This window comes from Coregonus lavaretus (genome assembly GCF_964263955.1).
Source record: "Coregonus lavaretus genome assembly, chromosome: 15".
In the NCBI taxonomy this organism is placed as follows: Eukaryota; Metazoa; Chordata; class Actinopteri; order Salmoniformes; family Salmonidae; genus Coregonus; species Coregonus lavaretus.
Window position 1 is genome coordinate 43944206 of NC_140002.1, and position 13752 is coordinate 43957957.

Consider the following 13752-nt stretch of genomic DNA (forward strand, 5'->3'; position numbering starts at 1 on the left):
CATTACACTGACCATGCCCCTAATGGTGCTGACCTGGGCATAAAGATGCCAGTGTTTCTGTGGCAAGACCAACCTCTTAGCGAGACTATGGGAGAGGTTGTAAAAGTAACAGTGCTAAGTACTAAACATACAGCAGATATGCACTCATCATCTGGGGCTTTCCTCTTGTCATGTCTTTAGTGTTTAGATGATAGGCAGATGAGTCTAAAACACTTTCCCTTGGAGACCAGAGCAAAAACAACCCCACCCACCAATTCCTGTCAGTTCCACCGTTGTTGTGTGGCACTGGCAGTGGGTTCCGGCTCAAGTTGAAGGTTACTCGTTTTGGAGATACTTCCTGGTGTTCAGGAGGGGGCACTGATATGGTTCTATCTCACTGATACCACCTGTGGTATTTAACACAAATGGAACTTAGAGCTGCTGAAGTTCAAAGGTCAGAACCATTGTCATTTACAATTTCCAGGCATCCAAACAAGACCTGACACACAACAGGAAATGCTTTGTCCTAACCAAGTGTCACTCCACATTGGGTTGTCAAGTCTGGGTAGAAACGAATAACAACCTTGCCTCAGAAATGTTCTTGATACATTATTATGCTTTCAAAAATATGTATGAGTTAGATTTCTCGCATATTTTAGATTTACACTTTATTTCCACATTTGTGTTCTTTCATCAGAAAGTATTGCTTATGGGTACGTTCATGTGTGTGTGTAAAATATAACTGTTTCAGATTTTTTATTCATACATTTTAGATGTGTAGGATTTAGTTTTTAGTTTTTTTGCAAAACGCCATATATTCATTGTTTAGACGGAATGGAATGTTTGTATCCTGTATATTTGACCTGGATATGTGGTTGTTTCGCCTAGCTATTTTAAGATTAATTCCCTTACTGTAAGTCGCTCTGGATAAGAGAATCTGCTAAATTACTAAAATGTCAAATGTAAATGTTTTACATAAAGATCTCATATTACTTTATATAATTTTTATTTTTTACATTTGTTAAATATTGATGTCACAAATGTATAATTTGTACATTTCTTTATATAAAATGCAGTTATTTGTTATGTTTGACTGTGTAAAACCTAGAAGTACTACTTTTTTCTCTGAGAGTGAGGCAGATATATAGCATTTAGTAAAAAAATCATAATAAAACATAGCGTCATTATTTGTCCCTATTAAATAAAATTATCAAGCGACAGATTTTAAACAAATACATGTCGCTCATTGAACAATCTCATGCCATGATTAGATAGTGAAAAAACACACCAATCGCTTTCATAATTTATTTAAACAATAAAAGCTCATTTACCAATATTTCTGAAAATGGATATCCTCCTGAGACCTGAAAAAATAGTTTGGGATTCTTATATATATTTTTACAGTGTTTTCGGTTGGAAGAAAACATGTTAACAATAAAAAAAAAATCGGAATTTCTTTTGTTATTTCTTTTTTATTGCAAGTGCCAAATTGTCCTCTCTAGTGGTCAATAGGACGTAAATATGAAAAAATGACATTACAGTCAATGGGTACAGTAGGTGAAAAAAACATATTACAGTCAATGGGTACAGTAGGTGAATTTTTTTTATATTACAGTCAATGGGTACAGTAGGTGAAAAACATTTACATTACAGTCAATGGGTACAGTAGGTGAAAAACATTTACATTACAGTCAATGGGTACAGTAAGTGAAAAAACATTAAAATTACAGTCAATGGATACAGTAGGTGACAAACATTTACATTACAGTCAATGGGTACAGTAGGTGAAAACATTAAGATTACAGTCAATGGGTACAGTAGGTGAAAAACATTAACATTACAGTCAATGGGTACAGTAGGTAAAAAACATTTACATTACAGTCAATGGGTACAGTAGGTGAAAAAACATTTACATTACAGTCAATGGGTACAGTAGGTGAAAAAACATTAACATTACAGTCAATGGGTACAGTAGGTGAAAAAACATAGTTGTGGCATCCAGGTTTCCACTACAGAGGACATTTCTTGATAAGCTCTTATTTAATGTGAAAAAACGATTACACAGTTCTGACAACTCACTTAACTATTCCTTAGATATTTACATAGTAGAAACAATTTGAACATCAAACTCACAAAAAATGATAATAATTACACACACTTATTTTTAAATGTCCATAAAATGTGCACATTTTGACGACAGACATTTATATAAGAACCAGGAAGACGAAGTTGTCAAGGTCACGCCCCCACACATGTGATATCATTGTAAAGCCCAGAATGTCCTCTCCAACGGGCAAAAACACTTAATACAGTGGCTTTTAAGGCCTCAGAAATACCGACCAAGAACTGATGTCCACTAGAGAGGACAAAAATGTATTGCTGGGTCTCAGGAGGCATAGCGTTTTGGAATGAAACTCTTCATATCGCCCTCTGTCAGTCTTAAAAACTACACTTTGGTTTGGGCCTTATCATTCAAATAGGCCTTTCTTATCTGTGTGTGGGTGTGTGAGGGGGGACTAAATCATGCTTACTCCATGTTTAATGACACTGTAAAGATAGTTTCTAATATTGTCTGCTAACATAGGACTCCAAATGGGACAGTATTGGCTCTACCTGCACAGTTTACAGGGTCCCAGAATCTCACCACCCTCCGTGCTCCTTCCTGTTCACAGAATCTCACCCAATGGCCTACTCCTCCCTGGCCTTGGGTCAGGAGATGTTCCCGAGCAGATGGATCCTCCTGCTCTGTTTACTCACCGCCTCTCTCACCTTGCCCTTTGGACGCCACGCCCTGCCTTTGGTAACTAGATTGGCAAATAGGTCTGTGCGTGCGATGCAACAGGGCAGATACCACAGGCCTCCTCAGAGTGCGACTATATCCTCCTGAAGCCAATCGCGCTTATCATGCAACTCAGTTTTACTGTGCAAACAGTCATGGCTCCTTGGTGAGTTGTCACTGGCCCTGCCTGTCTCGTTTTCACTTTGACCATTGACTGTATCACTTTTTTATGACATGATACCTCTCCTTTAACCTGCTGATGTTCGCACAAAGACCCACACAATAATGATACAAAATGATACATTGTAAATCTATAAAGTCACAACACAAACCCCAAACACAATGACTACTTACATAGTTTCCTTCAACTTTCTCAAATTAGATTGATTCAGAGATTAAGTGTAATCTGAAATCATATTTCTTCAATGATGTTTATCCCAGTCATTTCCATTTGAAATGCTTTGTTGTCATTTGAGTGCCTCAAAAAAGCATGCGTGCAGTGAGCTTATGGCCACATTTACGTAGCCTTGTAAGACATTGAAGTATGATTTCACATTGTAGACACTTGAAATGATGTAATCTTAAGTGTGTGACAGATAGTCATATTGTAAACGTGTGCTCCAAATCTCTTCCATTTTCCTACTATAAAGAATGAGCTCCAGAGTTTACAATAAAGCTTTTAATACAAATTACTTAGAAAATATACACTTATTATTATTCTTGCTTGGAATCAGAACCATTTACAAGTATTTCCAGTATGTGATGAGCAGAGCAGAAGAGGCATCAACAGTAGAAACAGTAGAAGCCATTATAACAGTAAAAGACAACAGTTTAATATCTATATATATTTATATATTTTCTCTTTCTCTGTTCTTTGTCTCTCTTTCTGACAAGACAGACCAACACGAACGTGTGCAGAGCGGGTGGCTGTCCTATCGCCTCATTTTCCGTTTATTTCCCGATTATTCTACATATTGAATCACCACAGTTTGTCGACACCCGGCAGGTGATCTACTGTGCACGGCCGACGTTTGTGTTGGTCTATCTTGTCCTTTAGAAGTTTCTTAATCTTATTATTTTTTACAAAAGCGAAGGAAACAGCAGCAAGTCTTTACTTCTTGTCTGTCTTTGGAGGTGTTGACTCCTGCATTTGACCCCATGTTGCTCAAGCTGTTTACTCCTGCATTTGACCCCATGTTGCTCAAGCTGTTGACTGGGGGAGCTATTGCAGGTTAGATTTGGACAAAAGTATTTTTTTTTTTCACGTCAGACCGTCGTCCTCAGTATTCTTCCTTGATAGTCATTGGTATGGACGGAGACACTAAGCCGCCACTGCTGCTGGTCACCATGGCAACATTGCCAGGCATGCCAGAGCCTGGGGGAGTAGGGGTTGTTGTGGACGCAGGCTGAGGCTGTTGCATCTTCTTCTTGTTCACTTTCCTCTCTTTGGCACGCCGATTCTGAAACCAGATTTTCACCTATGGAATAAATAAAATATTTTAGATAAGTGCTCTGTGGCTGGTCTAGTAAACTAAAGGTGTGAGTGTGTGTGTGTGAGAGAGAGAGAGAGAGAGAGAGAGAGAGAGAGAGAGAGAGAGAGAGAGAGAGAGAGAGAGAGAGAGAGAGACAAAGAGAGAGAGATCCAAAGAGAGAGAGAGACAAAGAGAGAGAGAGAGAAAGAGAGAGAGACAGAAAATTGAGAGATGGTCCCCTGTCCCATGATGTTGTGTCTGACCTGTCGTTCTGAGAGGCTGAGAGAAGTGGCCAGCTCTGCTTTCCTCCTGATGGTGATGTAGCGGCTGTAGTGGAACTCCTTCTCCAGCTCCAACCGCTGGTGATCTGTGTACACCACCCGGTACTTGTCTTTCGTTCTTGTCTTACCACCTGCAACAGAGTTGGAGTATGGACATCAGTCAACTTTTATATTGTGTGTGTAATGTAGAAAAACAACGTATATTTTGACTAACTTTAATCCTTAAGAGTCAATCTAAGTAACATAATATAAAAAATCCCCATAAAATCCTTCAATTTCAGCTAGAGATATGCATGGGCTGTGTCTCAATCCACCACATCCAAATCGGTTTTCTCATGAAAATGTGTGTAACGTCCAAACGGTTTGGCCTAAAAACGAATATGACCATAAGATGAGACTCTCACGAACACGATGTGTCACGGGACTCATCTGAAGGTAACCCATACAAATGAATAGAAGTATGGAGGTAGTTTTGTGCCAACAAAAATAAGGGGTTAAATATGTGTAAAAAATATATATATTTCCTGAGCTTTCTTATATCTCATAGATATAGGACAGACACTTCAAACCTTATTCCTTATGATTAATGAATGTGTTAGTCCAGTGGTTACCAACCTTTTTTGGTTACTGTACCACCAACTTAATTTTGCTTTGCCCGGAGTACCCTTGAAGTACCCCCTCATGTGCATTTTAGAGGTAGGCCTATGGTCTCATGAGTCTTCTCAAGTACCCCATGAGGATCGGCCAAGTTGGGAACCACTGTGTTAGTCAATGCGTTTCTATAGGCTTTAGTAGTAAAGGCCAAATTAAATATCTTATCAAATCATTTAAAAAAAAAAAATTTATACATAAAGGGGTCCTAAAATTCTAAATCAAATAGCTAACTGATCCATAGTATGGCCATCTTTAAACAATTCAAAATGTTAGCTTAGTAGAACCCCCCCCCCCCCCCCCCCGTACAAACTAGCTGAACAGATGTGATTCTCAGTAGGACTCCTTCTCATGAGGAGACAGGGCTTGAGCTGCATTGGTTATAATGGGAGGATGGCTGGGCTACTGCTGCGGACAGATTTCACATTAACTTACATGCCGTAAATAAACAATATTATAGGAGTAAATAAAGATGAGACAGACATCTGTGAAAATGTGGTTTCTGCTTCATTTCATACATGAAACCTCTCACTAAAACACACACAGATAAACTAGCAAAGCCCTGGGATCAGCTAGTCTTTTTAATTAGGTACCGTAAATCAAAAGTCACTTAATTCTGTCCATATTGAATGAGGCACCTAAGTGCAGATGCAGCGACCAAGTTAAAGATTAAAATGTGTGAGCTGAGAGGGTGAGGGGGCTGTCTGTGAGGGCGCCTGGCCTGACAAGCAGAGAGTTATCCAGACCATTAGGCTGCTAAAACACAGAACACACCCTCCTGCTCCTATGTTCCCCTAATTGTTCCTCTTCACCTTCTGATTCATTATACCTCTTCTCTAATGACCATTGTTTTCTCATTTCCATGTTGACACAGGAGGACCACTCCTAAACAGACGGCGTCTGAGGTGCATGTCTACGGGGGTATTGACCCATACAATCGCAATGCTGCATTAATAAAAAACTGTACTGATTGTAGTGGCTCCCTATCACCAGCGACAACACAGTTTGCCATCACATGAGGAGGCCTCAAGGGGGCTAACCTTGAGCCTGTACATTAGCATTTCATTTGAATGTCAGGTGGCAAAGCATCCTAATGCTGCACTGGGAGAAAAAAACTGTAGAGGACCCAGAAATAGTCAACAGTCCGATGATAGTTTCCCTTGATGGAACTATTAAAAATGTCAACAGCATTCAAGAACCCATAAAAACCATGATTCAATCAAAATGTGAAAAGTTTAAGAAGTGGTATTGTGTACATTGTATTAGTGGAGAATGGTTGATGCACTGTCAATTAATCTATGTAGCGCTGCACTTCTGTAATGATTATCATTGATGGCTGCTGAGATAAATGGTTAAGCAGTTGAGGTTAATGAGATGTCCATTAGAATGAATGGTTTGCTGGCCGGTACGATAAAGTGACATGGAGATAATCTGTAACACGGACCGTAAAACTCCCTGTCTGGGACAACCAGATAACCACATGAACTGGAACGACAAATTTGGGATAAGAATTTACTTTTGAACCAGCCAGGTCCATTAGGTACTGTAAACTGGACATTTATGACAGCCCCAAGTCTGTGCCCCTGCTGCCTTTGTTATCATAAGAGATCCCAGGTTGCCATTGACAACAACTTGATTTCTGGTGGGTTTGCTATACAGGAAAGGCTTTGCAGTCATCTAACTCTCAGTCTGGGCAGTTTGGGCTACAGGAGTCACATGGCTTTTGTATTTTCTCTTCGGGCCTGCTTGCTTGTACTGATAAAGGTGATTTAATACAACTGTAGACACAGTCCACCTAAGGTGCTTCCATGCCCATTAAATTGAAGTCAGTAAAATATTGATTTTTCATAAATCTCCTGTCATATGTTGTCATTGCCTGGTGTGTTATATCAGTAGGCCTATTCAATTGCCTGACGTAGGTCTAGTGGAGGACAAGTGTGAACCAAGCGAGCGACATCAAAGTAGTCGACAACAACTACTTCCGCCTTGAGACATAATGCCTAACAAAGACTTACAACATAGAAAAATATTATAGAGCCCTAGATCGCTGACATACAAGAAGACAACAAACCTCTACATTTGCATAATACGATCTTCAAACCTCCCCAGACCGTTTCTTTCATTTGATCACTTGCAGGTTTATCAATCTCAGCTGACTTGAAAGAATTCTTATTGAAATTATGAACAAATCGTGTAACATTATGAAATATGCTGATGTCGGGGAAAAAGAAGTGATTGCTCACATAATAATTGTGAAGCCTACACCAGACAAAATCAAAATGAATTTGATGATGCTGATTTAATATAGTAATTTATAGCCTAGACTATATTATGCCTAGTATAGGCTACTAGCCTACTGCTATTACTGTTCACTACCGATGATAGGCAATTATAATCATAACTATAATCATTGAGCGCTTATTATGTAAATAGGTCAACACACAATGCAATTATAATGCATACCCTGCTTTACCCTCAACTGTAAATACATTATATAGGCCATATTACACAGATGTAGGATCTTAATTTGGGCCAGTTTGCTTCAGCGGGAAAATAATCCTGAAGCAACAGGAAATGTGAATTATTAGGCTATGTGGATTATAATTTATGGAAATGTGTGTATGATTGAGTTTTTGTTATGGCAACTCAAGTCTGAAATTTCAAAGTGGAAATTATAGACTTTAGAAGCCTTTTAAAAATTAAAATACACTACAAGTTTGCATTTCCAAAATGTGCAGTAACAAAAGACTGATCAAATTAAGATCCTACATCTGTACCCAATAAACGCACGAGAAAATGCCACTAATTTAAGATGGCATGCGAGGTGTGATTAATGTGTTCACACAGGCACTGCAGTGAGGCGCAACTGTACCGATGAGCGCAAAATATAAAGTTTTTGTCAGTGACATTTGCTATTATATGACAATACACAGCAATGTCAAATATTTTGATAGGATTGGACAAATACTAAGGAATGAAAGAACAACCATTTTCACATTTTAGTCATTTAGCAGACGCTCTTATCTAGAGCGACTTAGAGAGTGCAAACATTTTTTTTTTTCATACTGGCCTCCCGTGGGAATCGAACCCACAACCCTGGCATTGCGAACGCCATGCTCTACCCACTGAGCTACATCCCTGCCGGCCAGTCCCTCCCCTACCCTGGACGACCAAGCGACAGATAACCTGGTATTCCATCTTTCTGAGTTGAAACATAAATTCCTTTCTGAATTTAGAGAACAGGTGCATGCATCATTCATGGATGTGACTCGCAAACTCAGTGGTTCTGGTTTTGCTTTTTCCTCACAAGATGGTGCCTACAGTATTTCAGTATCTTTGATTTGAGAAAGAAAATGGGCCAAGACACTGAATTTAACCCATTATATTTAATATGTGTGTGATTTGCTACAGATACATTTAGTTTATTATTATTTTAATAAACATTTAAAAACGTGACTTATGCTTTACTTACTATGGTCTTATGGACAACCAAATGATACACTTTCTGACACAAAAAAATGTATGAACACCTCAGTAAATTACCTGAATTTGCCGGTGGTGTGCTCCGCCTCATCCAATCATAAGGGTTTCTGCGCTGAGAATTGGGAGACAGCTGCCCTACAGATGAGTTGATGGATGGGAGAAGCCCGGGTTGTGGGACTGGAGAGAACTCTGGGGGACTATACCCTATTGGTCCCGGATTAGATGTGGACGGTCCTGTCCCCGGCCCATAGGGTGACCACTCTTCCCGGCTCGGCGGGTAAGCAGGGTTCCAGGCCCCAGTCTGGCTGTGGTGAGGGTCATTGTTAATCCCAGCAACGTGGTGGTATCCGCTGAAATCCGAATACTGTGGAGGTGCGGGCACAAAGTTCTGATGGTTCAGGTTTAGGCTGGGATGTCGCACTGAATTTGGGTACATGCTGGGTTCCTTCTCCAAAAGATAACTCACGTACATCTTTCCGTATGGGAACTCCTGCGCATAGTGTGCGTCCAGCACGTTGCTCCTGCCTCCTCTACCCCAGGTTTCTGTTGAACCAAGGCCTCCTCTACCTGGCTGGTCTACCTATAGCCTACTCTTCAACTTCTTGTTTGCTAGACACGCTGCCAGTCAAGAGGTGTCGCGCTGACGTCAACATTTTATAGCCCTCCTCTCCCTCCCTCGACTTATCCCACCAGGGACAATTAGCATTAGAGACGGGCCTGCATTTCAAAGGCAACCGAGCACCGGCATCAAAGCCGTCACGGGCATTTAGAAGAATGCTACAAATCGCACAGGAGAAACTAACATGAGTTCATGTTGAGTTTCTCAATGGGAGAACCTGTCACTGCATTGTCCGCATAACGCCCATACATGCCTTGTGGAATAGAATGGTGAAGGGTCGAGGAACGTGGTAGCAAGGCCTGGAGTGGCCATGGCTTATTTTTTAAATAAACAGATAGCCTATCTATAAAATCATGTTGTGTATATAAATGTGCCCCAATAAATCCCTATTCAATGTAAACTACCCAATATACTAACCATACTATTTCCTTAGATAGCCTACATTCTGCCGTGTGCTCATCAAAGTTTATCTTACTTGTTTTGTGTGATATATTCCTTGTAATATTAGGCCTATATGTATACACATTGATGAGCACATGGCAGAATGTAGGCTATTTAAGGAATTAGAATGGTTAGTATATAGTATATTTTAAGTGACCTTAAACTCAAACTTATTGTAGCATTAAAATATGGGATAGGCCTAGTTCTTTGCAGGAAAGTATTGATGTGTTCTTTCTGTGCTGGGCTGAAACAGACAGCGCGGCTCCAAGCCTGTATTGGGGGGATTTCAAACAGATCTCTGGGGTGATATGCCGGTCTAGTCTCGTGCCCACCTCCTGGGGGTTCTAAACCAGGAGGAAGTGGCTCATGGAATATTTCGAATTTTAATAAAATTCATTGCCCTCTCGGTGCCCTGAGTTTATGCTTCTCTGTTGTTACACCTCTTCTTATGCTTTAGAAATGGAATTGAAGCAGTGAAAAAACATGCAGGTTTTAGCTGAATTTCATGAGGGTCACACAATTAAAATAGAATGTTTGTCCAAATTTAGATAGCATTTTAATACATCGAATTTCAAACGAAATAAGACTTCAAAGCTAAATCACACCGTCTATTTTGTAAACTTCAAATAATTAAAGATAAAACATTAAATGGTCCATCCAGGTCATTATTCTATTGTAATTCATTCAGACCTTAGTGTTCAAGTCATAATTACTAACGAAATAGAATAGAATATTTCAAGTTTTCATTTTTTATTTTATTTTTTATTTTTTGATCTAGGTCGTTTCATTCATTTGTCTGCTATTACAGTAATAACAAACTGAAATATAATGTTTAGAAGCATTTTTTTTCATTGGATGAAGCATTTCAATAATAATGTTTTTAGCTAAATGGTTCTAAAAATATAACTAATTGTAGCTATATATAAAAATAGCTATTTATTTAAAACATTTCTGATTTATGAAGGACATTCCAAATAAGTCAAATATTACTTTAATTTCTGTCATACAATAACACAGATGCTTATTATAACAACTTCAACAGTATAAACAATACAAACTAAAATAATTATAAACATAACATTAGAATGATAACTATATAATAATAATTCATGAATTCAGTGTATTTCAGTTCAGGTGACAGTTTCTAGCATTCTGTCAGTATCAAAAGAAAAGTAGGTCTACATACATTTTATGTAAATCAACATAATATAATGAAAGCTATTTATATCACACTTTCTTGCCCTGTTGTGAAGTAGGGCAGTTTAACAACCAGCACTAGTAATTGTAAACAGTTTCACCAGTGTGAACCAGTTAATGCTCAGATAATAACCTAATAATAACAGTGGGAGCATACTGTATTCTGTGAAGAAGCATTTGTGGGCTAGGGTATAGTGCTACAGAGACTTTGAGCTCCCCTGTGTCTCGTGTCATTCTACTGTTCTCTCTCCTCTCCTTGTCACCTGTGTAGCCATCTAGGGAGCACTGTGTTCTGTGTGGGCTGGTGTGTTCACCTGTGCTCTGTCAGGAGGAGGACTGCGCTGTGAGGTGACCTCTGTCTGGCCCCTGAGAGGGGTTCCTCCACCAGGCTGAGGGCCCAGGGAAGTGGCCCCCATGGCTCCCTGTCTGGGACAGTGTTTGTCGGGCTCCGGGAGGACAGAGCGACACAATGACCTGGGGAAGACTCTCCCATCTCTCCCGCCCCTTAATGGTAAATATGCGTCCCTATCTGCCATGCTCCCACTGCTTCCCACAGACTAGCAGTCTGCCTGCCTCTCTCAATTACATTAAATTAAATTCAAAGGACTTTATTGGCATGGGAAACATTGCCAAAGCAAGTGAAATAGACAATAAACAAAAATGAAATAAAACATCAGAAATTGACAGTAAACATTACACTCACAACAGTTTCAAAAGAATAGAGACATTTCAAATGTTATATTATTGGCTATAATAATGTTTAACAATGTTCAAAAAGTTGAAGTACGAAAGGGAAAATAAATAAGCAGATAAATATAGGTTGTATTTACAATGGTGTTTGTGCTCCACTAGTTGCCCTTTTCATATGGCAACAGGTCCAAAATCTTGCTGCTGTGATGGCACACTGTGGTATTTCACCTAATAGATATGGGAGGTTGTCAAAATGTGATTTGCTTTTGAATTCTTTGTGGGGTCTGTGTAATAAGAGGGATATATGTGTCTCTAATATGGTCATACATTTGACAGGAGGTTAGGAAGTGCAGCTCAGTTTCCACCTCATTTTGTGGGCAGTGTGCACATAGCCTGTCTTTGCTCGACAGCCAGGTCTGCCAATGGCACCCTACATCAATAGCAAGGCTGTAGCAAGGCTATGGCTGAGTTTGTACATAGTCAAAGCTTTTATTATTTTGGGGTCAGTCACATTGGTCAGGTATTCTGCCACTGGGTACTCTCTGTTTAGGGCCAGATAGCATTCCAGTTTGCTCCGTTTTTTGGTTAATTATTTTCAATGTGTCAAGTAATTATATTTTTGTTTTCCCTTGATTTGGTTGGGTCTAATCGTGTTGCTGTCCTGGTGCTCTATGGGGTCTGTTTGCGTTTGTGAACAGAGCCCCAGAACCAACTGACTGAGGGGGCTCTTCTCTAGGTTAATCTCTCTGTAGGTGATGGCTTTGTTCCGGAAGGTTTAGGAGTCACTTCCTTTTAGGTGGCTCTAGAATTTGACAGCTCTTTTCTGGATTTTACATTTACATTTTTACATTTTAGTCAGTTAGCAGACGCTCTTATCCAGAGTGACTTACAGTTAGTGAGTCGCCCTGATTCTGCACTGCATGCATTATTTGGGGGTGTTTTTGCAGAATTCTGCATGCAGAGCGTCTCAATTTGGTGTTTGTCCCATTTTGTGAATTCTTGGTTGGTGAACCCCAGACCTCACAACCTTAGAGGGCAATGGGTTCTATAACTGATTCAAGTATTTTTAGCCAGATCCTAATTGGGATGTCACATTTTATGTTTCTTTTGATGGCGTATATGGCCCTTCTTGCCTTGTCTCTCAAATCGTTCACAGCTTTGTGGAAGTTACCTGTGGTGCTGATGTTTAGGCCAAGGTAGGTATAATTCTTTGATCTAAGGCAACGGTGTCTAGATGGAATTTGATGGAATTTCTCTCTGTGTTTCTCAGTCAAAGACACAACTGATTTAAAAACATGGTATAGATGTACATGTATGTGTATTTCATAATTTTTCTTGCCCTGAGAAACGTAATTGTGACTTTAGAACATTTTTCATGGGAAGGAATGAATAAGAATCATGAAAATGGGTAAGATGAGAAAAAGTTCAAAGCAGGCTGGGGAGGGGTGACAGTGTTAGGTCACACTTCACAACCAAGTGTGACTTCCTTCTCAACGCAGGGTGCCATGGAGACAGTCAGGGGGAATGACCCGACCTGTGTGTCATGGAGACAGTGAAGTCCTGACTGACTGGCTGACTGCTCTATTGATTCAGCTCAATGCAACAGGTGGAGAAACGAAAGTGTAGAGCCAAGAGATCAATGTAATTCAGTGGAACAAGAGCAGTGGTAAAGTCACATTGTATACATTTGTACAAAATCATAATTTTGTCATTTCTTCACATTTAATTCATGCTGAATGGCATGCTCCATGACTATTCCAAATAGAATGTGCCTTGAGAGAGAGATCAAATGGTTTTAAAAGAAGAATTTGAGTCCAAGAGTCTCATTAGGGACCAGTTTTTATTTAAAATAATCACTCAGATTTGTATTTCTTAATTTTGTGCAAAAGTGTTATGGTATAGGTTTAGTTGAGATTTGTTGTTAGGCATGTTATGTTACCATTCATTTCGACAAGATTAATGTTCAGGTTTTTAGGCATGTTGACTATATTTTTAGCATTATTACACTTTATTTATGCTTAACTAAATTTTATGTATTCTTATATGAACATTAAGAAAACAAGATGAAAGGTTTTAGAGTAGTGCTCTCAAAATAAGGGCAATTGTAATTTTCTTCATCCACATTTCAAATATTCTGCAGTCAAAGTTTAAAGGGTCAAT

The 13752-nt window shown here is 39.4% G+C and overlaps 1 protein-coding gene across 1 annotated transcript in view; it reads right to left on the reverse strand.

The window, feature by feature from the left end:
• Positions 1-4038: 4038 nt before the first annotated feature.
• Positions 4039-13752, reverse strand: part of sra1 (steroid receptor RNA activator 1) — a gene marked incomplete at its 3' end in the record, with an annotated part of 104356 nt that continues 94642 nt past the window's right edge. The window contains exons 5-6 of the mRNA XM_084178811.1: positions 4494-4642; positions 4039-4236 (exon numbers count right to left, since the gene is read on the reverse strand). Of these exons, the coding sequence (XP_084034937.1) occupies positions 4039-4236; positions 4494-4642 (347 nt within the window). The remainder of the gene's footprint in view (positions 4237-4493; positions 4643-13752) is intronic.